This window comes from Gouania willdenowi, chromosome 11 (assembly GCF_900634775.1).
Source record: "Gouania willdenowi chromosome 11, fGouWil2.1, whole genome shotgun sequence".
In the NCBI taxonomy this organism is placed as follows: Eukaryota; Metazoa; Chordata; class Actinopteri; order Blenniiformes; family Gobiesocidae; genus Gouania; species Gouania willdenowi.
The window spans coordinates 17,415,434-17,443,286 of record NC_041054.1 but is presented as its reverse complement, the minus strand read 5'-3'; the positions used below and the strand labels follow the sequence as shown (position 1 = coordinate 17,443,286).

General features: G+C 37.8%; 1 protein-coding gene across 4 annotated transcripts in view; it reads right to left on the bottom strand.

Moving 5' to 3' along the window:
- Positions 1-27,637, bottom strand: part of col16a1 (collagen, type XVI, alpha 1) — an 81,408-nt gene extending 53,771 nt beyond the window's left edge. For 3 of the 4 annotated variants that reach the window (XM_028461366.1, XM_028461368.1, XM_028461367.1), the window contains exons 1-5: positions 27,341-27,637; positions 22,288-22,405; positions 9,493-9,561; positions 9,298-9,415; positions 10-133 (exon numbers count right to left, since the gene is read on the bottom strand). In XM_028461366.1, the coding sequence (XP_028317167.1) occupies positions 10-133; positions 9,298-9,415; positions 9,493-9,561; positions 22,288-22,363 (387 nt within the window). In that variant the 5' untranslated portion in view covers positions 22,364-22,405; positions 27,341-27,637. The remainder of the gene's footprint in view (positions 1-9; positions 134-9,297; positions 9,416-9,492; positions 9,562-22,287; positions 22,406-27,340) is intronic. The other variant, XM_028461369.1, reaches the window with a different exon arrangement.
- Between the last annotated feature and the right edge of the window lie 216 nt (positions 27,638-27,853).

Genomic DNA, 27,853 nt, shown 5'->3' with positions numbered 1-27,853 from the left:
GAGCTTCACCTGCGGGTATCCCTGCTGATCTGATATCTGGAAAAGATAGATGGTGCCCGTCAGGGCAGCCTTCTTTAACGCCAAGGTGAAGATCAGGGTGAACTCCTTAGGGAGGCCATGTGGAAACACCTCACTGAAAGAGAAGTGCTTCAATGTCAGACATTCTCTGCTACTACTATAAAAAGTAAACACTTTCCTCTCCATCTATTTTACTTATAATACTTACATAATACAATCATTTTAATAACAAATGACTTTCTTTACACTCTGAATCATGACCTACAACCTAGGACCCAGAAGACTTTGCGAAGGTCGTGAACAACACAATTATACAAACTTTTTGCAATATACTCAATTAGAGATGCATCGGCATTGGACATGATACAGAGGTGTGCACTCAAAACAAGCTCCAATACCAAAGATGGAAGTCTAGCCTCATCCAAATCATTCGATTTATTAATGAGGCAGTTTGGTTGTGAAATAACTTCAGTTGTGTGGAAATACCTGAAAATTATTGACAGTGAGAATAAAAGTAAAATGTACGAACAACATGAACAAAATTAAATTTTAAACTCACTGTAGCATCTTATTTGTATCAATAGGTGCTCTTATCTACACTTGGTATCAGAAAATACTTAAATACTCTTATTCTGTCAAAATGTGGTTCCGGACATCCCTTATAGTGCGGGAGCTGACACAAATTTAAATTACATCTTGAGTACAAAAGGTTTGAGTGCTGGAATCCATTGCTGAACCCCCAACGGTGATTCTAAAGTTCCTGGAATTACCCCCCAAAATCAGTTTGAAGTACATAATGGAGTACATCAACCAGTTTTGTGCCAAATACTTTAGTTTAGGCGCTAGTGTAACAGCACTTGTGGCACCTTTTGGCTGTTCTTAAATCAAGTTTGCACTAAATGAGTCACTTAAGAACTACTGATTCTGGATCAGCCACGTCTCGAGTACAATTCCACCTTGTTTTATTGATGTACTTGATATGTGCTTCATATGTTCCAGTGTTAGCACCACCTTTAGGCCATTCGTAAATGGGTTAAGCACCAAAATCAACTAAAGATTCTTCATCAGTGAGTTAAAAACCATATTCCTACAAACGTTGTACTACAAATGTGATTTCAACTACAATGACTGGCTTTAAGTTGTTATTTAGTGGATTTCACACCAGTGGCAACGCTCAAGAATGCTATTTCTGTGATCAGACTAAACAAATAAAATATTTGACACAAATCTGGTTGATGATCGCCCACTACCGATTGCACCAACCGGACAACTTAACTTTGGTGGTTCAGCAATGTATGCTCTTCAGGTTCCAGCACCCAAACCTTTTGTACTCAAGCTGTAATGTAAACTTGTGTTAGCTCCTAGACTGTCATGTCCATAGAGCATTTGGAATTTCATTCATTACCTCTGCTAAGGACCTTATTGTTGTGAGGCTCTTTCCTCAATTTTAATCTATAGCATCAAAAATACAGTATTGATTGGCACAAAAATAATTTACAAAGAAATGTTTAGATGTATTGATAGACGACAAGCTCACAAACAAACCAAATAAAATGTCTGCTCAGTGATATAGAAAAATGCTTAGCGACCCACAAATGCGCGCACACATACACACAGACAAACAAACTGAACTGTTGATGCTGGCAGCTGGTTTCCCACTCAGGAGTAGGGTGACAGTGATTTATGACCGACGGAAGATCTGAGGAAAAACACCCAACGACATGATGTCCAAACAAAAAGGGATTGAGGTAAAGAAAACAAGAGGAATGAGAAAAACAAGTTAGAATGTCAGAGAAAGTACAACAAAGTACAGAAGGGAGAATAAGAATAAGTATTGTTGACAAAGTATTTTTGAAAGGAATTTGCATTTTGACTTTTTGAAGGTGGAGTATCTTAAAAAAAGATGTTAAGATTCTTTGGGGGGAAAACAAACAAAAAAAAAGAATGCAAGAAAAAAGTTAGTTTGCACTATTGTGAAATGACAGGTGTCAAAAGTAACACAGGTTTTTTTTTCATTTTTTTTAATATGCGTCTTATTAGACTCTGAAAGATTGCTTATGGGACACACCCACAGACACACATGGGCACAAACAAGTAGTGAAGAGATAAATCTCCTAATGGGGTCGAATAAGGTCAGATAATGTCTCATCCAAGCTGGGAGAACAATAATTGTGTTTCTCGGTTAAAAACATGAAAAAAAGAAAATGAAACAAATCCAACATGAAAAGAAGTAAAACATACATTTTCCAAAACAGTTTTGCCATTAAAAATGAAAATGTCACCTACAGACAATTTAATTCTGAAAAGACAAGACAATTCCAGAAAAAAAAGATGTCTCAAGACTTGCTGAATTGCGATGTACTGTATGCTTGTTTTTGATTGAATACATTATCCCCTGGCACTTCCCATGAAAGCAATTGAGACAGGAATACTCAGAATAATCCCACCCCGTGAGAAATTACGTGTTGACTCAATACTCCTTTGCTCTTTGATCGCCTGATCTTGGCAGATCATTTTATTGGGACTGTGTCAACATCAAACGTGCAACGCAAAACAACTGACCACACCTTTTTCATTAGATCAACAGTCATATACTGTGGGCTCTGAGAGCATTTCAGACTTCAATGACTGTACGAGTAGTTTTATGCTGGCAACACATACCTAGTGAACATTCTCAGAAATGCATTTTAGATGTGAGAGTTTATATATTTTTCATAGAGCCCAGCCAAGGTTCATATCAACTATTTTATGAAAGCCCTGACCCCAGGCTTTTTGAAGCATGGCACAAAATTTAATTCAAACGTCAAATCATAAAAGGAACTCTGGTTAAGATTAATGGCCTGCATCAATTTTTGCGTTTCGGGGAGGCTGTACTGAGGCTGAGCATTGCATTGAACTAATACCTGTATGCTATAATGTCCAAAGTCATCATAAAACACAAATATGAAGCAGGTACGGTGTTTACCATGTGCTACTTTAGACCTGGTGATGATGAGTATGACAGTATTTGCAAAATAGCTAAAAGTCAGCTTTGTCTAAAGAATTCCTAATACTTCTGCAGTCACAAAATAACCCAACAGTTGCTACTGATAAACTTAGAAGGGGAATGTGAAGATTGAATTCAGAGCTATCAGTGACAGTTAGCATCAATTTGTGTGATGCATTAATAAATGGGTTTATGAGAATCTCTGGAAATAATATTTTGAACCCGATAATCAGAACCTACTTAGACCATTCAACCAGTTTTTATCATATGGTGGCTTTAATTTAAATAAGCTCATCATTAAGTCACTCAGTGATGTTCCGTCAGGGTAGGCAAGGTAGGCAGTGCCTACCCAAGGGTGAATTGAGATTTTGATTAGGATGCGCCTCACTGAGGCTGGTCTGAGTTGTTGTTGTTGTTGTCATTTTCTTCGTGTTTCTGTGTTTCCAGCACAAACAACGGATGTGCTGCCGTGTCATGAGATATATCTTGTTGGGAGAGTATGGAGGCTATATTAAATAATTGTTTACGTTTCTTTAATGGTGTTTTACGATGTTGATTTTGTTAGATGGCTAAATGCTTGTTCATGTGGATCTTGTTGGATTTTTTCTTTCTTATTAAGAATTTTATATTCCGGTAAGTGCATTGAGATGACTTTGTTGTAAATTGCTTCATACAAATAAAGTTAATTTGAATTGAATTAACACTTGCCAGCAGAAACATATGAAATTGTCATTGGTGGTCTCGATTTGCAACGTGCCTACCCAACCATAGTGGTCACGGCACATCACTGAAGTCACTGTATGCATTTTATCAAAAAGTCAAGACATATATCTTGCAGTGGTCAAAAAGGAGTCACAAGTTTGACAACGTCTCAACTCTACTTAGTAATTCCAGCCTTTCATATAACACATTTAAATCCCTGTTATATGTTGTGATGGATTGAAGGAGCTTTGGGACTGAAATTCAATATGAAAAAGAGAGAGAAGGGCTTTTAGGTAAACAAAAAAATGTGATATCGTTATTCCACAGAGTCTACAACAATGTTGAATGCCATCATTCAAATGTCGCCTGGACAATTGAAGGTTTTTAATGTTTTTTTTTTTTTTTTTTTTTTTTTCTTTTGTTTTGAATGCAAGTTTAAATCATGCTAGTAAAATACTAGTATGTTTTTTTTTCTCAGGTGCACATCCTCATTTTACTGTCAGCATGTAAAGAATTAACATGTCACCTTTAAGCAAATATACAGTATTTCTGTTTCTACATTTGTGCTTATACAGTCAATATCTGTTGTTTTTACTACATTTTCACATGATTTAGATTCAACTTTTGATTAAAATGTTTCAGTGCTAGAGTGTCTTTGCTGAGTAGCATAGCATTTGATTCAAATCAGATTGCAGCTTTCCATTTACTCTACATGTATCATACTCTTTAATCAATCTGAATTAATCAGACAGACAACCTGAGGTGGATGTATGCTGTGAACACTGTGGTACTAATCTAAGGACATCTAAGGGTAAGTCTGTCAATATATTCTTAAATAATGCTATACATTTATGAATACGAGTGTACACACATACATTACTGTGGATTATCCTGCTTTCAAAGTGATCTCATTTACTGTCAATATGTTACAAAAGTTATTACAAAAATATGTGCACATATACTAACTCAGACATGGGAAACTGGCGGCCCGTCGCTACATGCAGCACTTGGTCTAATATTGTGTGGTACCCAAAGTAAATGCACAAAATGAATTAGACAAACCAAACAAAAATACACAAAAATACAACAATACACAAAAATGACGTTACAAATAACAGTACAAAATGGAAAAAAAAAAAACAAACACAAAATATCAGAATAATATACAAAATGACTACAAAAACAAACAGAAAAATACACAAAAATGACTCCAAACATAAATATGTAAAAAGACAACAAAATAATACAAAATGAGAGAAAATTGTACAAAATTACAACAAATTATTCTGTATTAATCTACAGATTGTTAATTATCCTAAATGCTGACAAATTTTAATAATGTTGCCCTTGGATTAGACAATTGCTGTGACAAAAGTTGCTCAACCCTGTACTAAATATATTCTCAAAAAGTGCCAATATGGCTGAAACCCTATCCATTCATCCATTGTCTAACCCACATGCTCCTTTTCAGGGTTGCGGGGGGATCTGGTGTTGCCTATCTCCAGCGGTCATTGGGGGCTAAGCAGAGGTACACCCTGGACAGGGCCCCGGTCCATTGCAGGGCAACACATGCACAATGGTTGAAACCAACGTACACAATTTTTTTTCTGCATTTCATTTGTCTCTGATATCACCAATGTTTGTCATGAATATTTGACCTCAAGTTTCTTTGTTTCTTGTTCATGGAGCAGATGATTAAGGTTAGACTGGGGCAGGATCTGCACTATACAGTGACGATGCTCATATGGTCTGGTGCGGAGGAAGAAGGGCCAGAAAGGCAAAAAGATTTCCTCTTTGACATTCGAAACCTCACCTATGGTTATTAGCTCTGGTTAGTGAGTGTAAAGTGTAATTCTGCAATAGCTTTCATGTTTTCATGCTTCCCTCCTGAGGTGTTATTTGCATATGTCTATCAAGAGCCAACCTAGGGATGGGGGATTGGGTGGGTGGGGCGGGGGTGATTACATATCAGCATTTTAGCATTTGTAATATTTCAAACAGTTTTGACGTAAAGGGTATCTGTGGATTTTGTTAGTGAGTGTTTCTTCTGCTTTAGTCTTAGGCCCTGTTTACACGAGAACGCTCTCGGGTGAAAACCAGAAAATATTTACCCAGATGTCCGTATTGTTTAAACGGCACCGGGGTTTTCATGAGGTAAGAACGCAAGAATCCCAGACCACCTCCCAGAACACCTTCCAAAGTGGGAAACCTGGTGACGCTCTGCTGTCTCGCCACCGTGTAAGAAGCAGTATAAACGGCAAACTACGGTTCCCGTCGCAAACAGATGACATCACAAGCACGCGCCAGTGGAGGTAAACAAAATTCCAAAATGACAACCGAGCTCCAGCTAGCCATCTGTCCACACCAAATTGCCACTCGTCCGTTTCGCTGTGTTTGCCATGTTGCATTTCGCGCTGGGATTAACAGGAAGCAAAGAAGAAGAAAGGTTCTACGTTGCCACCAAGCCACCCGGCGCGCACATTACATGGATAAATAAGGGCGTTTCACACACTTTAGCGATGTCGTGTGCAAGCGGAATTCCACTCCATCGCGCTTGTGTAAATGCGGAATTCTGCGCACTTTTTGCGTTTGGTTTGAGAGCGTCTCCATGCAATGCAGTGACCTATCCTTTCTGCAGTTAATTGACAAGACAAATAATTTGTCTGCTCACTAAACTGGCATATGTGCCACATCACGACAACCTTTAATTTATTTATTTATTTATTTATTTATTTATTCAGTTCATTTCCGACATGGTTGCAATCACAGAAATTCATTTTGACATTCAGAGCAAAATCACATCATTTGTTTTTTTTTTGTTTTTTTTTTTGTCCTTTTGCATGTCGGAAAGGGCGACGGAAAAAAGCATTATGCTTATCCAGATCCGTCCCCTGATTTGAACACAGATAATTTTACATCAAACCTCGTTTCTTCCCTAGTCAAACATTCTCATCTTCTTCATAATTTCATCTTTTCATTAACATTTTTTTTTTTGTCCTTTTTTATGTGATGTGTTCTCGTCTGCAGTCATTGTTCCTGTTGTTACTCCTCGAGCTTTCTTTTCCAGTCGTTGTTTACGACACTTCTTCACTTCTTCACTTCTTTTCATATTGCTTGAATCCCATTTAATGCACTACAATGTAGGTTGTATAATGAAAAATATTGAGGATATAACATGGGAGTTAAACTTCATTGACTTGCTTTGGTGAAGCATGAAAGTAAAGGAAGACAGGCAGCAGTAAAAAGAGGAACCACTTATGTTTTTTTGTGGTTTGAATTGTATTTTTTTAGAATAGTCAGCAAGCTTTTTGTTTAGGAAGAAGCAATGTGAAGGTGCCACCATTGATTATGTTAAATCTCTGCTTAAAAAGGAATCACACGAGTATCATTCATCACTTATAACACTGACATCCAAGCTCACAGTGTCATTAAAATTTCAATAAACCGTGAACCACAACAAAATCCCCACCCATCAGCGAAGACAACACATTTGCCGTCTTTTCTCCAAAACCATGCCTTTTTTTTTTTTTAGATATACCTCTAATCCACTGATTTTCCAAAAGGTGGCAGTTTGGGAGGGTTTTTTTTTTTTTTTTTTTCATGCTTTGCTTCTTTTCTTAGAAACGACGACTCTCAAACCCCGAAACAAACAATATATTTGACACATTTAGAGCAAAATGTCTCAGCCCAAAAAATGTGTTTGTGGATTGATTTATTGAGCTTTCAAGCAAGTGGAGACCACACTTCACAGCTCAGGGCGGATAGTATTTTTTTGTGAGTGATAAAACACTCCAGGCTGACCCCATTGGCAACTTCTGAAAACTTCTATTTGTGGACAAAAGCCTGTGAGATATGCATCTCTAAATCAAACAAACAAACTAAAAAAAGAAAATAGGCAAATGGCAAGGAATGCGCTATACAAATGTATTTGTGTAGCTAATTTAAACACGGCGGCCAAACCCTACAATTAAGGAAGGGAAGGATCAACACACAATCAACCTAATGGGCCAGTTAGCTGTGGAATAATTAAGTGAGAAAACCTAATAAGTCATTCTCACATTATGTCAAACATTTAAAATGCACGCCAGCGTAACAGTTTTTTATTGCTTCACTACCCCTTGCCCAGAATCAAGTCCAGAACAAGATCTTAGATGCAGCCAATAAACTCAAATGCTTGTAAATTTGATTTGCTTGTTGGCTTGTATCTGTACTGGGCCTCTAATTAAGACATCACTCTTACAGCTTACGCAGAGTCAAATGAATCAGACGGTTCATAATGAAAAAAGTGTTAAGATAAATATGTATGTTTCAACCGGAAAACCAGAGGGCACTTACATCATCCTAACAAGGAAGCGAAAATGATGTGGTATTTCTGGAAATGCAATCACCGACTGACCCGCGGTGAAGGGTTTGCCAAGTGTCAGCTTTGTACACCACTGCCAATGATACGCACAGCTGAAGTTCTGAGGCTCGAGTTGCCAGAGAGTGATCAGTCATTCTGCGTTGTGAAACTCTGCTAAAACTCTGGTGTAAAGGAGACTTCGTTTTTACATTCCTTGACGTGAATAAGTGTCGTAAACCTGCTGGGGTCCGATAACTATATATTTTTAAAACTGTGCCTGCATTCCATTCAAAAGTTTTTCTCATCTACTATTGATGCGTTCCACGGAAACACCCAAATACGGCTGAAATCGGAGTGACGTCCTACCACAAGGAATTAAAACAAAAATGGCGTCAAGCGATTTACTGTCTTTTCTGGCAAAGAAATCACTTCCTGAAGAAAGGTTGTTGCTTCGGCACCATCTTTTGCATTCTTCAATGGCAGTTTTTCTCAAATGGGGGTACGTGTATCTCTAGGGGTACGTAATGGTACTACAGGGGGTACTTGACAGTGAAAGAGTGGAAAATTAACAAATAAAGTGTCAGTCTTGGTCTCACTTCAGGCATGAGATGACTGGAAATAGTTAAAACTATAGAAATAAATGTATTCAGAAGTCACTAAATCAGTGTTTTTCAACCTTGGGTCGGGATGCCGGGTTGCCTTAACTTTCTGAAAAATGTAAATAGATTATTATTATTATTATTAATATTATTAATATTATTAGTATTATTATTATTATTATTGTTTCTTTTAAATTAAAACAACACAATCTTAAACAACTGCATTTCTATACTTTCACTTTGTGAATCTTGTTGCTACTAAAATGCAGTAAAAAAAAAAAAATATATATATATATATATATATATATATATATATATAATATTATGCTCTATAGTTGTTTTTAAATAGTTTTAAAATCAAAATGTTGAAGTCAAACAAAGTACTTGGATTCAATAAGAGAAAGGGGGTACTTGAACATAAAAAGACTGTCTGAGAACCACTGTTCAATGGGACTCCAAACACTACAATTGCACAAAACTTTTCCAAAGTTGAAGTCACACGACACTTTTTGTTTATGATAGGGTCAATAACAAATTTGTGAGCAACAATTACAACCTTTGTGAGTACCTTTGGTTTATTGATCTGAAAACGGTAGTTATCATTCCCAGGCGCTTTAAAAAAAAGAAAGAAAATGTGAAACTCCACTTACTCTGTAGGACGTATAAGTGCTGCCTTGCCCAGGCGGAGGACGATAAACCCTCGAGGGTTGCGGATCTTCTTAACGTCTGAGCTCTTTATCATAGAGAATTGTCTCACTAGATCAAAACCTGTAAGAAATTGGCATTTAATATTGCACATATTTCATGATAGAAATACTAACTTTCTTTTTAGCTTTCCTTTTTACCAGTGATGTTGTGCTTTGAAGTCTGGGGAAACTTCCAATCTTCCACTTCTAAGGAGGGGCATTGTAAATCTGTAGAGACAAAACCAAAACGCATTGATAGGTGTGAAAATATGTAACACTAACTGGGAGTGTTATTATTTGTTCACACTAGAATAGGTAGTACTGTGGGTAACCAATTGCACCAATGTTACATGCATATTCACCTAAATCAAATGGTAGTAATTGAGCGTTTCAAAAAAAAGTTTGATGAATGAAACTGTGCAAGCCTTGCAGAGAGAAACACAACCTAATCTGACAGATTATGTAGCACCAAGCTCGTCTGTCATGGCCGCCTCTACTTGATGGATATGTTCTCACCCTGTCAGGAAAAGGTGCCAGAGGAAAAGTCTTATCTGTCAGAGTGCCATGCCTGAATTAAAGCTCAAAGATGTGAGATGTGTATAAAAACAGAGAACGTGCAGGTAGACGTTGTGAATCGCTATGATCTACGTTTAATTGATCTCTTTGGGGCCGAGTACCTCAGCCCCGAGGAAGATGCTTTACTGGGTACGCATTTCAGATTAAAAATTTTTTTTTAAATTCCCCAAGGCAATGACAGCAGGAACACCAAGGGCATGAGGTGAGCAAAAAAAAAGAAAAAAAATACACAAAAGGAGTTTTACTTTTTGTTAGCAGTAATAAAACCACCTTTTGTTAAGTTTATGTAATGATTAAATGTTTAATGTTGCAAATGCAACCACACCCAAAAGAAAAGCCAATGTTTTTTATTACACCATTGAAAAAAATTAGAGCATGTTGGTTTATGATGCAATAAAGTTATTTGCTGTCAATCAATAACCAATAATAATGTTAATGTAAATCATGCATTGCCACTGGTATCACAAGCAGGGAAATGTGACTCCATGTATATGTTTTAAATGGCTGTCAAGAAGTCTCTTGTTTAAATTATAGACAATAAATATGTGTAACATGTCATCAAGTGGTCCGGGTCCTCTTGAAGACATTCAAACAAATAATAATAATTTCTGGTTAGAAAACTAAATTAGAAATAAATGGGAAAGAAAAGAAAAAAAAAATGTAAATATGTCAAAAATAAGTCAAAAAGATTAAAAGTTACAAATTATAAAAGTACAAGCATAAAACCTTCAGAATTATTAGATAGCTTATATGTCAAAATCGGACAAACGATGTAGGAGGAGTAAACACAGACAGAAGAACTAACGGATAACAATAGTGAAGATGCCTCCTGCTCACTAATTAATAAACAGATTAAAAGCGAAACTACATTCAATTGCATAATCAGCCACTTCTATGTAACGAGACAGGATAGAGACTCATACATAGGTAACTAATATGCAAGAAAAGAATGACGACCCCTCCTTAACAATGTGACCCTATACCTCAAATCGTTCAAGTCTTATTTTAATCAGAACATGCAAAGACATAGATTTACTAAGCCTCATCATGGAAATTCAACTTCAACTGAACAATTCAAGCAGTTGAATGTGAAACCTGGCTAAGTCAGCACTCCTATATGCGCCGCAGGCATTGAAGCAAGGCCAACCCATAGTGCTTCCAACATCATTTACATCTGGTATGAGAGGTTTTCACCTGGCTAGTCTTTACACCGCGCACATGATGTTTGATTTGTACATTCAGAGCATGTTAGTTTTCTTTTCCTTAAAGATACTTGTATATAAATATAAAAACTTTCCCCTGGTAAATCATGCTGGCCAAAAGAGCTTTGTGGACTTAAAATAAAGTAGATTATATATATATATATATATTGTAGAACTACAATCTACGGAGCCCCAGACATGAAATGGTGAATAAAAAAAATATTTTGTGGCCACGAAAAAAACAATTTGTTCCCACAAAATACAAATTCGTGGCCACAAAATACAACGTTCCTGGTGGTTAGCAACTTGTTGCTGTAGCAACGGCACATGCAGTCAAAGAGGAGCAGGTGCTGAGCTGCCCTTGTGGATACACCGTGTTGCTTTTATTTCTGTTGTACAACCGTTAAAAGTGTTAATAAGTGAGTGTGCGTAGCTCTGTGTGTACAGACACATCACATGCACAACACCGGATGCAAAGTAAACTCACTGCGGCTGTTGTAAACAGTAAATGATGAGTTTTTGCACCTTTGCGTTGCTTGTTCATATTTTATAATTTACAATCTGTACTATAATTTGATGAAACAATGAACATGTGTGTACAATGTGTCTCATTAAAAAAAGGCAGTGGCTATTCGTACGGTTGCTGTATCAATATACCGACATTTTATCTGTACGCAGCGACCCTATTCGACCAGTTTAGGTCACGTGACTAAGACTAAACCTTAACCAACCCTAAAAATTTTTGCAATATAGGGTTATAACCTAACCCTAAGACGCTTCGTACATATACTTCGGTAACTGTACCAAGAGCACTGGGGGTTGTCCGTACGGCAACCGTACAAGTAGACACTTTCTTAAAAAAACACTTTAAATTGCTTCAACGGGCCGACAGGGTTCCACCCTCCACCAGGTAGGTGGCAGTGTCTCAGCTCCTTTAGGTAGTTTAGTGTTGGTGTTTGCGTGACAGTTGGTTGTGTGTGAGTGTGTGTACTCAGGTGTATAGTCTGTATGTGTGGGTGTCATTCGTCTGTCAAATCAGAGAGTGATTGTGTGTAGTATGGATGTTTGAGTCTATCAGCAGTAGAAAAGGGAGGACGTGTTGGTGTGGCTGGAGGAGGGACCAGGACAGTGGGTGGTGTCTGCTGTGTGCACAGGTTCCTTGTTTGATTTAATTTGGGCATTAAATATTAAGTATGGGTGAACAACGCTGGCAGGGGTGGGTTCACGTCTTCACTACAGTGGGTTCAGTTGGTCTATGGTTAGTCGGACCGCAGTTAGAAACCTGCACAGTGTGTTTGTCTGTCGCTGTGTCCAGAAGAAGAGCAAAAGCAGAGCTCTTCCTCCAGCCTGTACGGGTCGTATCCCATGTTGGTGCACTCGGGAGGCTCTGCTCTTGGGAATCATCCTTATACCAGTCAACCTACAAACTATTGTTTGAATAAAACCAGCATCAAACCTTCTGTGTCTTTCTGAGTTCCTGTCTGGGTCCTACACTGTGTTTAACCTGGTCGGGACACGGTACCGATCCATCCTCCGCGATTGAGAAAGAAAATAAAGCAACAATCACGACATTAACCACTCAGCCAACGGGGCGGTTGTAGAAGCGTTTAAGATACAATAAAAACAGGGTTGACAATGGGCAAAAACACGTAACTTCTTGTTTACAAAAGCCACGGTATTATTTTGTGGCAACAAATTAGTATTTCGAGGCCGCAAATTAGTATTTTTTTTACCATGTCATGTCTGGGGCTCCGTAACAATCTATGATTGTGCATTTATTATATTTTCTCATAAAAAATGTTTTTTATAGGAACACGAAATGCTTTGAAGTCAAAAAAGGAATTATCTAATTAAATACAATCAATGAGTGGAAACTAATTCATTTTCTAAGCTAAACTCAAAAGAGATTATAATCACTCTTGCTTCATAATTTATTATCAAAATTAATTCTCGTCGAGTTTTTCATGTCCCAGCGCGCCTTATCGAGGTGTGGGAGTAATGTGTCAAACAGTGCTTCTATGGGAAGCTGAGATAAAAATGCGACACAGTCAGATATTATAGATTAAAAAAAATAAATGAAAAGTAACCTTTTACTGCCTTTTCATACATAGCAGGGTAGAAGAATGACATTTTGATGCTTGAGCTCGGGTAAGGAGTGATAGGATAGAGTTGACCTACAAAGAACAATACACCAGTATAAATAAAGAATTTAAAAATCAACCTGAAATAAATCGGTATTTTTGAACATTGAGAAAGTTCTCAAACACTCATCCAGACTTTAAAGGATTCTTGCCTCACGTCTATATATTTGTCCCTACTGGTCCCTCTGTGTTACAAACGTTTGCCCAATGATTCGCGTGATATCTCGAACTGCAGGGATTTAAGAAGTTGAGAAATCGCCACCATTTACTTTTTATCACCATTTAGTACATATTTGTTGTTCTGTTTTTTGTTTCATTCCAACACTTGAGATGATACCTGTGATGACAGTAATTCATAACATTCTGGTGATTCTGTGGCAGAAAATGCCAACAGAAATATACTATACTTGACAGCAGTTAGATCTAATTAGAACTGTTTGAGAATTGGGTCTTTTTGTAGTAAAGAAGATACACTTATAGCAGACTGTTTGTTTGCTTGCATTACAGTTACACCAAATCTGCATGGATGTTCTCCACAAATGGCATTCATTGACGGGATAGTTTGCCGGTACGTCAGAGAACCAGAACCTGACATTGACTTGACAGACGGGTAAGTTCTCGTTCTCAGTAAACATACTCAGTAATTCTCTACTCAGTAATTCTGTTAATCTGCGACATTGTGTCACAACCTGTAGCCCTTGAAGGATTAGTCACTCAATACTCGTGGCTTCTATAGGTCTTATGATGAGCATTATCTGACCAAACCTTGAGTATTATATACATTCTTTTGATAGAGCTTGTAATTAAAGTTATGTACTGGTAACCTTTAAGGAATAAAATTGTTTGTTTCTAGCAAATCTAGATACATGTCAAGAAATCCAGATGAAACCACTTTTTTTTCTTTCTTTGTTTTAACTCAAAGGCCCAGGCCCTTGTTGTTGGTGACCCCAGATATTAGTAGAATCTTTCACTTCTGACTTGATGTCCAAGGTAAGATTTATTTCTGTTTTTGTACAACTTTTACATTCCAATTGATTCATTCCCAAATTCTATTTTTTTTATTCCTTAAAACATTGAAGAATAACGTAAAAAATCTACAATTTCATCATGAACTGTTGCTACCACCAATATTGCTGATCATGCATTCACTTGTTAAACTGAGAGCTAAAGTTCTTGTTGATTTCAGCAAAGAAGTACTTTATCATCAATGAGAGGAAGGGTCGCATTATAGTGGAGTGCTGCAAACTCAGCCAATTTAGCTGGTTGGCAAGGGTTATACTGTACTTTGGTACTTGAACCTCAGGTCCTCTCATGTTGTGATCAAAGAAGAGCTTTTGCTTCTTCACAAACTAATTAGCACAAAGTAGAAGTGCTAGGCCAGGATCCTGCTTACTGCATGTAGAGATTTGATGGTCTTGGCTCTGTCCACTTTCTCTCTGATGGACAGTTTGCGAGTCTAGCCAAGACAGAAAATGACACAAAACTTGCTTTTTCTCCAAGTCTCCACCTTGCCAAAAAAAATAAAAAAATTATCAAAAATGCATCATTTTGGGTTTTAGGATGCTGATTTCTTGTGACATACTATGAATGAGAAGAAACGCCAATTGCAAATTGACAAGTGCGTTTTCATCAATAAGTGTACTCACACGAGTTAGCACAAGCTTTGATTTGGGTCCTATGTAGAGACAAGTGACCTGTTGGGTCACATAAAGTAATTTAAAGCAACAAATATGGCCTATTGTTCATACATAGATTTGAGCAGAAAGGAGTGTGTATTATCCTTACTCGTCTGGCAAATTTTAAACATGAGAGCACATTTTTTCTTTTTCTTTTTTTTAGCCAGAGATAAAATAGCCGTAGAGAGCAGAGGAAGACTTTAAACACAGGACTTCTGGAGAATGAGCTCACTCATTCTCCCTTTGTAGGCCTCCAACATCCCTCCTACAATATTCTCACAACCAGATGTAAGTTGATTCTACACACACTACGCACAAGATAAAAAAGGATCATGTTGACTCACTCCTTGTTTCAAACAAAACCACAATGGTACTAAATGTGCAACAGCAAGTTAGGATCGATGAATGCATATCTAAACAATGGCGGATACATAAAACCATCATGTAAATCTACTTTGTTTTGATTAATCCTAAAATTAATACATTTCATAAAACAATTATAAGTAAGACTGGGATTAAGCTAAGTAGCCTATAACTGTTTGTTTCTTATCAAGCCGTACAAAGCAGACAGATAGGGCCACTGATTTTTCATGATCGCAGATAACGGATGGAAAAAACTAAAATTCTCATTCTGAAATGCTTATATTTCTCTCTCTCTATTTGTCTTTCTCTTTTAATTTAAATTTGTGCTCTAATATGACACGGTATACCTCACAATATCACGCATTTACACACTATTTTTCACCAGAAAACGAGTGATCGAACGTCAAAAACGTTTGACGAACCCTCCATAATCTGTTCAATATCCTGGACTAGTGACTATGTTATCCTATGACTGAAAATGAATGCAGAGCTTCATCTCAAGTGTGTTTTAAATGTGCAGTGATAAACACGTGGTTCATATTATTATGACTGCATTGACACTGATCAACATTGTTAATGGCAACCCATGTCAGGGAGCGTGCACATGGGTGGTTTGCACAGACAGAACAAAGCAGTATTTTTAGATCTTTCACCTTGGGAACCCCTTTTTGAATAATAAAAAAAAAAAAAAAACTGTTTTGGAAAGCTTAAAGTTTGGTATCCGTGGGGAAACAAAGAATAGAATTAGGAACTTGTGCAATTTCACAAAGGTATGATAATATGCAAATGCTGAAAATGTTTATTTTTTTAAACAATTTTACTGTGAATCATTACTCTGAGCTAGATACTAGATAATCTCTTTCTTATGGGTAAATAGAGTATTTAACAAGGGCACACATTGGAGAGAAAAAAATCTAATATACATACTCCTTTATGTTTGGCTTTAATAAGTATATGGCAAGGGGTGTTTAAGTCTGAACAGCATATTTGCATGTCTCCCTGCTCCTAACACCTGAATCTTATATATATATATATATATATATAGTGCTGAATATATATATTCAGCACTATAGTGCTGAATATATATATTCAGCACTACAGAAAGCCTGATAAGCTTTTTCAATCATGTGTGGTGAACTGGGGTTGTTTCTAAAACATGCAGAATGAGCTCTTTGGTGCAGAAATATTACTATACTGCTTTCACACATAAAGAATTTCAATAATTTAACAAAGTTGGTTTCTCTGCCTAATACCATCAGAGCATTAGTCAATCCGTCTTGATTCCTCACTACCTGCTTTTTTGAACTAGACCTTTGGGATTTAAGTGAAGAAATCACACAAACATAGTGATTGGAATGGGTATCAGGGATATTTCGTGGCGTGTGGGAGCGAAAGTGGTTGTGAGGTGCAGGTGGATGTGTTGTATCCGAGAAAACAATTTCTTTGCAGATATTGAAAGGAAAGACCTTTGGGAGATGAGCGTTGACTTGGTCTAATCTAAAATACTCAGACTATGGTCTCGTGGGGGCCAACACACACAAGCACACACTCTTGCCATAGCATAAGCTACCAACAGAGTGCTATAAATTCATTACCCCCTAAGTGGTATCACAAGACTAATCCTGACCAACATGCAATGTGATAAAACGCTATGGCAGTTGCAAGCAAAACTAGAATATATGTATTTCCTGAAGAAAATGTAAGTGAGGATGCAGGTGCTGGCCCGTGGCATTGAGACATTTCTGGCATTAGCATTAACTTATCATTAGCCATCATTAGCATTAGCCTAACATTAAAATGTCATTATCATTAACTAGCATTACCCTAGCATTAGTCTTAGCACTAGCTAGCATTAGCACTAACTTGCATTAGCTAACATTAACATTAGCCTAACCTTAACATTTGCTCACATTAGCGTAAAATTAGCCTAATATTAGCATTAACCTAATATTAGTCTAGCATTAGCATTTGCCTAGCATTAGCATTTGTCTAGCATCAACATTAGCCTAGCATTACCCATCAAACAGCTGAATACTTTAAAAGTTGAATGGTTAGCAAAAAAAATGTATTGAAAAAAAGTTACAAATTACAAAAGCACACGCACCCCTGTGCTGAGTTTTTGATTTATCTTTTTATCGTTTTATCTTAATTGTCAAAATCGATCATTTGCTGAAGGAGTTGAAATGCGCCATAAATCTATGACTGAAGGAAAAGAAAAGGATAACAATAGTCTCCTGCATCCTGACTAGAGGTTAGATCGTGCCCAAAAAATCTAGCCCGAACCGACCCGGGCCCGCGGGCATAAAGGCCGACCCAACCCGAGCCTGACCCATTAACTTAAACTGTAGGCCCAAGCCTTAAGCAAACCCGACGTAAATTATTACTTTATTGAATGTATTGCTGTCAGTAGATTAGTAGCGCGGTGCCTCGTGCGGCTAGGGAGGAGGGGGGCGCGCACATGCACCGCAGCTCTGCCCAACAGGTATTGTAATGATGTGACTTGAGCTGTTATCACAGTTTCACAGGCTCGTAGGAACACGCCAAAAATGAACAATCAAACACACAAAAAACCGTCTTACACCGTGATACACTCACACTGGGAACATACTTGTTCACGAGTCTTCTCGCCCACCCTTTCCTCAGCCTCCCAGCCAATCAATATTCAGAACACATGTAAACAAAGACACACATTGGCAGTGAAAGCTGCACGTAACCATGATGCCATGAGAAATGACAGCATCAGTTAACCACTGAATACACACAAGTGGATCAGAACCAGAATATAGAACCCAGTCCGTTACAGCATAGCAGACCAGACCAGGCGGCCCGTGCATGGAGTGCAGACCTGACTGAAGCACACAATCATATTTGTTCCCTGTGCTCCAGCAGCAAGTGAGGAATGAGCAAAATCAGCAAATAATATTCAGTCAATGTGAACGCTGAACAACAAAACACAACGCCGTCAATATCCATTCCCACTACTAGCAGAAATCACTTTAGATATGATGCCACAACAAAATAGTAGTGTTTTTATGTTTATTAAAAATAATATTAATGTAGTAGAGATTTTAAAAAATGAATAAATAAAATGTTGAAGTCCGACCAGACCCTAACCCGATTCTAATGCGTGACTTCTCGGCCCGACCAGGCCAGAATTTTTGGTCGGTCTTGGGCTCAGACCTAAAATCTAACCTCTAATCCTGACTAATAAAAAAAACAAAACATAACAATAGCAGTCATTTATCTTGTGCATTTGGGCTGTTTGTGAGCAAATACACTAACATGAAAACACTTCCACATGCATCTGTTTTAACAACACATCACTTGTGATCACAGCGTGGCCAATAGCGACCACTAGCATCCAGCACAAGGATGTTTTTTTAGTCATGCTCTGTGCCTTATCACTCACACTCAGAGATGCATTACCTAAAGCCTGTGCTTCACCCAAATAGCTTTTTCAGCTTTACGATGAGATGTTTTTAAAGATTGTTCTTTCAAGTGTTGGATTGGCTTGTCCGACATTAAGTCACATATTAAGCCCTACAGGAGGTATTATTGACCAAACAATAACCATTTTTTTCGGACTTTTCACAGGCTTATAGAAAGCTTTGTTCGATATATGTTTGGTTTTGTGCAATATATTAAGTGTGCTATTGTGGAAAGACTTTTCACTTGAAAGCCTGTTAGGGTTAAAAAAAAATATTTATTTCTTCTTCTTCTTCTACTGGTGGAAAATCATAACCTTCAATAAATATGGCTTAAGGAAGTTACAAAAGATATTGCCTTTGACAACTTTCCACAGACAAACCAAATATAGCCACTTTCACTTCATTTTGCGCAATCAGTGTCAGTATGGGTGATTTTTTTATTAGATTTTAGAATTCTGTTTTTCTTTTACTAGATAGCTTATTGCTGAAGGAATCAATACTTGTCTCATATGTGGCTGTTGAAATTACAACTAAAGGAGGCAGAAAGTTTAGTCACAGCATAATGATTTCAGCTATGGGGGATGTCAGGATGTCTGGTTTGTAAGGAGTGCAATATCACACATACAGAATGGAAACGGCTTTGTATCTTTTTGTGCATTTCTTTTGGCAATACCTACATCCCAACACATTATTCTCTGGCATTAATCACCAAGTGATGCCTTAGCATGACATACTTGGACATGCCCGCAGACGACATCAATGGATGCAGTTGAAACTAAGCTTGTGTATTTCCTTCTTGCTTTCATGCTTCATGACATTACAACAAGTAGAGAAATGTCTCAAAGGAGGCTCAAGAAAGTCCCAAGTGAGTAGAACTTATACCCTGAGGATGAATTGGAATAATTAGTTGCTTGGACTGGGCTGGACCCTGCACGCATGCAGGTGATAAAAGGTTGTACCTGGTCTTGAGCAGCCCATTCTCATGAGGAATATTGAATCATGCAAATTATGTGATCTATTTTTCAACATTGTTAAGATGATTTCCTATTTTTTTCCCATGCTACATATAGTGAACTTCATACTGATATTTCAATCGGAAGTTTTTTCCATAACCGTAACCCTGACTAGGGTTGGGCATCGTTTGGATTCCGATTCTCAATTTTGATTCAATCAACAGTTCTAGTTAATTCAAGTTAATTTTGGGTTCTGTGCTTGCACGACTTGCGGTGATGACGCGCTGGTGATGACATAATTCAAGATGGCAGCAGCCCGGACTCCAGCCGACACTATTTAATAAGAGCCTTAAAAGACATGGATATAATGAAAAGAGTTGATGGACAGAAACATAAACATGCAGACTTTCACACGGACTTATTAAACACATACGGACCTCGGTAAACGCGGTAAACGAAACAGGCCATCACCAGATGGCTGGCACACACTCCAGAGGTGGAGTAAATGCATCCCCGTACTGAATTCACAGGCTGTAATATCACCAGTTTATTTTTTTACCTGTTGTTAGAGCTACTATCTTTACCAGGGAGCAACTTTTTATTCCTGGTGATTGTTTTCCAGAGGTTTACTGGGCTTTTTACCAGTGATTAGCTCCAATCTCCCTTTCGCTCCGAAACCGTAGCCAGACACACACACACAGACTGCAGTCGTGTTCTGCACGCAGCTTATACAAATTCCGCGTAAACAAACCGAGCAAGCCGCGGAAACAAACTAGTGCGGGCATTTAGGAATTGAAAAAAAGAATCGTAATGCAAACATTTTCGTAACGGTTTCTGAACCGGACGTTTGGAACCGGTTCTTGGTGCCCAACCCTAACCCTGACTCTAACCCGATCGGTTCTATTCAGTTATGATTTATCTTCAGAGAGGAAAAAAAAAAAATTGTTTAAGGTAGTACGAAAAAAAGAAAAAGAAAATTTGTTCCAACTAGCAGGAAATCCTGTTAGCACGCACAAAACAATAAATAAATTAACTTGACAGTATACTGACCCCTTGTGAGATCATGTTGGTCAATAAAATACTTTTGCAATACAGAGTCTGACAAGTTCAACTTGTGGCACAAATGACAATTACAAGTTTGTAAAACTAAGGGAGGTTTGTTAGTTAAATTATGAAATATCTTATTACATTAATTAATTGTATTCCAGTTACCTTTTGATGGATACATTTTGTTGTTTTTATTAAAAATAACTACATAATCACTTTAAAGGGGACATATCATGGTTTTAAATCCTTCCTTTTTAGATATAAATCATACAGTTGTGGTCAATATAAAGCGGAACTGCAATGCTTGGGTCTGAATTCCTCATTATTATAGCTCCACAGACCCCTTTTCTACCCCTTTTCTGATGTGCTTCTGAGAGCAACTCGTTTTGGTGCGGTCTCTTTAAATGCAAATGAGACACTTCAGGTGACACTCGGTTCAACTCCACCCTGCTCGCCCTTTTTTGTAGTTTGATAGAAGAGATACGGCTATGTAGCGGCGCATAAACTTTTTATTCAGAGGTTATTTACAAAATGTCAACAACGGAAGACTTGTCCATCCAGCCTTACATGTTTGAGCCAGAGTCGGACCCAGTGGAGCGAGATGAAAATGAAGATGATGAACCTGCAGAACCCTAACAAGTGAGCTAACACAAGCACCGAGCTAACGCTAGCGCCAAGCTAACGTCACAAAATGCATTTTAATACAGTCTTTTCAAAGACAAAAACGGCAAAATGAAATGACTAATGAAAACTTTAGACTTAAATTAAATCACGTAGGCCATATCATCAAGGATCTAAAACGAGCACACAGCGCTAACATATGAAGTCTGAAAACGGTGCAACTGCTAATGCTAACAAAACAATGACAGGGACGTCTTATCACACTTTTTAGCGTTATTTACAGCTTACCGAAGTGCTCTGTTCGTCGTCTCCAAAGATAGAAGGAATTGAACCCTCAATCAGACAAAGTCTTTCAGCAAATCCTTCTTTATACTGGTGGAGGTTGCAGAAGCAGTCATCCTTGAAGTGCTTCGCGCGCACAAAAATGACCTTACCCACTGATGTGGGTACATTTCCGTGAAAAATAAAACTCAACCAGGCACTTTGAAAAGGTTCTGATGCTGGGAGACGGTGTAATGAAGCGTGTGGGTTACTACATCCAACAACCCAACATTTTGACTCATGTTCTCGTAACTTCGGCATCCTTGAGCTTGAACTACAAAATAAAAGCGAGAAATAAAAATGGCGGATTGCTCGAAGTGTTGGACCTGGAGTTGATGTCCTAATTTGGTAGTTCCGCTGCAAATACTGTGATGTAATAGTTCAAAAAACGTAATAGAGAATAGAAAAATCAAAACAGTTTGAAAAATATGAGCAAAACAGAATATAAAGATATCTACGGAGCACCTGATAAGACTAATTTGATTTTTTCTGTACTTCTAAGCACTCTAAATATACAACAAAATGCATTTAAGGGCTAAATAAGTGGATTTAGCATGATATGTCCCCTTTAACACAAAAGCAAAATGAACTTGACGTCTTTAAAGTTTGAATAAAATGTGACTTACCTTCCTCTGACGTCAGAGTGTCACATGATCCAAGGTTTAAAACCAGCAAAACCATAAAGAAGCACAGGAGCTGCATGACTCCGCCCCTCTGCTTACACCTCTTCACCTTAGCTGAAACCTGATGGACGAACAAATTAAAGGAAAAAATAAAAAATTGAAATCCCCTCATTCTGTAAATATGTCATGTGCTCTGTTAGAGCACGACATTATGCCTGATTCTTAAAGAGACTCTGATGGACATTTAAGAGTGAGTCACAGTTGATGTGATAATTATGTGGTATGATGCTGGTTTTGTTCGGTGCATATGAATTAACTACAATTGCTCTCTTTGGGGAGTGTAACTCCATAAAGTTGATGATAATAATCATTATCTTGTCCATCTGTTTGGCTTTTGTCAAAGCAGGTGCTGGACCCAAACCCACACACGCACAAATGTAAATATTGCTAGAATAAACCCATAGTCACAAACACAAACACACATACACATTTATTTAGCTTTAGATGTCATTCTTAAAGTCCTAAAGTAATAATGCAAACAATGTCTGCTGGGTATGCAAATTCAAATAAGAAAACATTAACACATGAAAGTAAAATGCCGGCTGGCTGGTCTGGATTCAAGCAGGCAGGAGAGCGAAAACACACAAACACATCTGGAGACTATTCCACTGGAGCCATGGCTCTTTTGTACCAGATGCTTCCACGTGGCCAATCAACAATGTCTCACACACACCCGCAGACACACACATATGTGCTCACGCAGAGATAGATAGGGAGAGAAAACACAAACTGACCCTCTGAGAGGTTTTCTGGCATTGGGGACCACCTCACACTACATACATTTGTCCATTTTATTCAGACGGTCTCTTTCATTATAACCTCGGAAGAATGTACACACACTGACACACAAAAACGGTACACTTGAAGACACATCGGCAGAGTTCACATGAAAACAACCTATCTGACCCCTCTTTGCCCTCAGCTTGTGCAATGACCCCCATAACCCTGCAGTGTTTATAGGTGTAGCCAAGGCCGTATAGACCTGCTTCTATGCACAGTAGTGCCATCTGCCACAAGAAAGGATTTACACTCCAATGAGCAGAATGGGACTACAGTACTATGGCTGAGGACAGAGCATCATCGAAGGTTTGACTGTGAACAGCAAGCTGCAAACTGAGAATATAGTGGAGGATAATGTTTCAGTCCACGATTTGTTGTGGGGGGAACAGATGGACAAGGCTCACATTGTGTTATGATGTTATGAATCCAATTGTGATGTGGGCGGTCATTTTGAGACATTTTTCAGTCAGTTACGGTCTGCATTTTGAATGATTAAACAAAGAATGAGGTAATAATGGTGTTGGATGGCAGAATGTGAACATTCTAAGCAGTAGTAATTATTTTAGGCTGCATGCCACATGAACCCAACATTTAATTTTAAGCTCAATGGTAAGAATATGGCAATAATTTAAAAAACTACTTAATCAGCATCTATCCATATACAGTAGCTACTTCCCCAATTATCAATCAAAGCAGATAAATGGGTGGTAGGGTTAAGCCACGGTGTTGGCCTTGGGCCTCGTAGGAATTAAGGCTCATGAGTCATTCAGTTACTGTATTTGGAGTTAATAAAGAAAATTAAACAATTAAGAAGTTGAACATGCAACAGCTAATGGTCGGAACTAGGAGGCAAAAGAGATGACCAACATTTACAATCACCAAACAGCAAGCACTTGATTTTGTTAGTTGCAAACCTGGCTTTTTCATATTTTGATTCCCAATTATAAGGGACACTCCAAAATTTAAAAAAGAGGTAAATTGTAAGAGTGGGATGATATATTGTGCGACAAGCTATCTCAATACTAAAAGCCACAAGATTTGTCATTGATGGTACAAGTGGTGAAGTATTCCTTTCCATCTTTGCAACATCTGTCACCATCGAGTGTGTCTTTGCAACTGCAGGATAAATAGTCAATGTCCAAAAGTCTCAATCGCTGCCAGAAAATGTAACCCTGTCAATACTATTGATAAAGAACATGTTCATATCTTAAATCTGGGCTGTGTAGACTAATTTAAAATGTGTTAATTTGAAGAATGTCATGATGATGACATGATTTGGTTTTAATTTTATACCGCCATGAATTTCCAGTCTCTGTTTTTGCCTGACAGAACAATATCCGCTTTACAAGAGACACACACAAAGGCAGATTTCAATTTAAAAAAGTTCTTTGTATTGACCTGAGGAGGAAATGACTTTTTATGAATGTTAAGGATAATAAGATGGAGATAAACGTGTTGCTATTTGTTTAAACCCAGACTAAGTGTCTGTCGGGCAACGAGGTGCTTCAGTGCTACGCCAGCTGTCTCATCCAGCATTTTACTGGAATAAGATTGATAGACAGCTCATTCACAGGCTATCTGCTTCCAATCTACTCTGAACGATCACACAAACAAAAACACACACCCTGAGAGCAGCTTTGCTGCTGAGCTGCAAAAACAGCCTCTAAATTGTCAGCTGGGTTGCGACCCTGACTGAATCCTCCGGAGTGTCTTCTCTGAGCCAAGGCTGGAAAGGAAAGTGAAATGAAAGTTGGATCGAATCCAAGCATAATCGACCTAAATTATATAAGGACAGGTAGACGTGGATAAATGGTTTCTTTGACATACAAGCACAGTTCTGGAGAGTGCAGAGGTTTTTATAGGCAAAGGCCTAAACAAGTTATTACTTTCAAGCCAGTTTTACACTTAAGTATATATTTACATTTGTATAAAGGTGGAAACAACATTAAGTAAAGCAGTCCTTACAATATTGCAGTGGAAAATAGGGCAAATGAGCTCAGTTAAGGGTTTGTTGTAACAAGTGGAGTTGATCCCTTTTATGTAAGACAAAAAAAAAAAGATGGTTGGACTCTTGACAACTTAACATTCCTCAAATAATTTAGGAGCCAAACTAAGAGCAAACAGCTGCAAGACTATACTTCAGAAAAACAGTAGCCTAATGAAGTCATAAGCTAACCTTAACAAGCTAACATTGCCATTGACAGTGTTGAAAACAAATGGTAAAGTATAACAGGAGGCAAGTATCTTAGAGGCAAAAGTCTATGTCCACCTCACTACTAGAGGGCTGGTTGTAATTTTAAGTCATTCAAAGTTAATACATAACTTACAAAATTACTGCCTTCTTATGTTAAACAAACTGCTAAATGATTTGATTGATGCCAATCAACCACACATAGAAAACTAATTGCATATTCTGAGCTTTCACAATACAATATAGGCTAATCAATAGATTTCTTCAAGAGTCTGTTTACTGCTTTATCATCATTTAATACATTATTATTTTGACCCTGACAACATCATGGTTGGAACAGAAAAACTGAGGGGCAATACATTATTTCCATTCAAACATTTCACTAGACTGCTTCACTAAAAAAAAAATACTAACCCAAAATATTATGTCATGAAAAAAAAGGAATAAATACTGTAGTGCTCGTCAATATTCAGCCTGATTGTTGTAAGACACACCTTACACGTTTTGCTGTGCAAGCAGGAGCATTGTACACACACAGTTACACTCTTTTTGACCCCAGACGTTGGACATGCTTTGGAAAAATATGAAAGCTCATTGCATTCCTGTTGAGTTAGGGGTCTAAAGGTGGCTGAAAATAACCAAAGATGCCCGGAGGCTTTAATACACACTCCAGATACACAGTGACTAGAAGCAAAAGATGCACTTTTGTTCAAGCCAAGATAATATCCCAACCTGTCTGACACTCTTTGGAGACTAAGGCATGTTTTTACTTGCCATGCGTTAAATTCAAAGCCGTAACTTAAATTTTTGTGAGTCGTGTTAAGCACCAGCCATAACAGGGAGTGTTATTTCCAAAGAACTTTCTATATCTTTGTTCAACATAGATCTTCCATGCCCTTGGAGCACTTTTCATCCTTACAATTTAAACAAGAAGGGGAATGGATGTCATGATCCAAGTGTCTTAAACCCATGTGTCCCAGCTAGCTCTTAGACTGCAGAGGCAAAGTGCTGTTTTCCTAGTGCTCCGCTTCATAAATCTGACTGCCTGGTGTTAGTGAGACAAAGACAATGCCAGAGTTAAGTGAATGCAGTAACTCACTGCAGGTCACTATCATGGACTAAAATGAGGTACAGTGTCTACTTGGCCTGCATCATCATGTTTCCTTAGCTAATGGATATAAGTTGGGGAAAAAAAACAAAACAAAACAGGGAGAGTTAAGCTCATGTTGCAATTTGTTGTAGTAACAAGTTGCCAAAAAAATGTAATTGGCTGTCTGACTGGAAAAGTGTTATTCTTAATAATTACTAGGTGTTGACTTTGTTTGCTAAGGTAGGCCTGCAAACAAATCCTGTATTTTACCAAATGTTGCTAGCTGAACATTTGGGGGTGGGTTTTAAGGGGTACACAGACAGGATGCAAAAAACCACCAGACACAGAATGGTTCTTGTAATGACAAAAGCAGATGTGTCTTCCCTTTTTGCAATTTCCCTTTGTTTTCTAGGTGGATTTTGGAAGTTGCATGGTAAGATCTGATTTGCACAGTATTTTATTTCAATTTTTAGCAGTTCTAACAAAGGCAAGCTGTGCTGTGATGTGGTTTTTCCATGCCAGAGGGGCTGGATGTAAGCCATAAAGACTCACTCAGCTGAGCTCATTATGAGAGGTGCATGGCTTGTATATAAAAAGAAGTGAGTAATTTGCATCACTGATGACAGTGACTTTTAACATCTTTACTTGAAAACCTCCAAATACCTTAAAGTAGATCTTAGGGACGACCTATCAGAATAAAGATACATTTTTTGATAGTTTGTGCCAACTATGTGTCAAGACATCTGCTTATAATGTTTATATTGTTTTTTTTTTTTTTTCCAGAGGTACAATGTTTTACCATATTGTAATGTCTCTAGTGTTTGCCACTAATATGAACAGTACTTTATTTATTTTTTTATTTTATTTTTTTTTTACCTACGCTTCTTAGATAAACAGTTCTATTATGTTCGAACATAAATTCACAAAGGCCATACCTTCAACTATGTAAATCCAGAAAGTGACCACCTTAATCCATTCATAGGTTTACTACAGGTCAAAATCCATATGGAAAATCTGGCTGGTTGATTATTTAAAGATAAAATAAAAAGTGAAACAAAAGTATTCCAAAGTGAGTTTTTGGGTCCTGTTGTTTTTTCTTCTACAAAGAAAGAAAAACCAGGAGGGAAAAAAGTTGCTGCAAGATAGTCTAACTTTCCCCCTCCCCTCTCTCTAACTCCAGATTTTCTCTCCCTCTCTCTCTCTTTCTCTCTCTCTCTCTCTCTCTCTCTCTTTCTGTCAACTTCTTCTCCTTTTACATGCTTTTATAGCCGCTTCTTTTCTGTCTGATTCTCATTGAATCTCCTCCCAGAACCCATTCCTCCATTTCCCCTCCCTGTTTTTTTCTCTCTCTCACAGTTGGAGATCCCACTCTGAAACACGTGGTGACATCACCTTGTCCACACAGTAAATACACAGTAATAATAAGAACAAAAAAACAGTCCTCATGT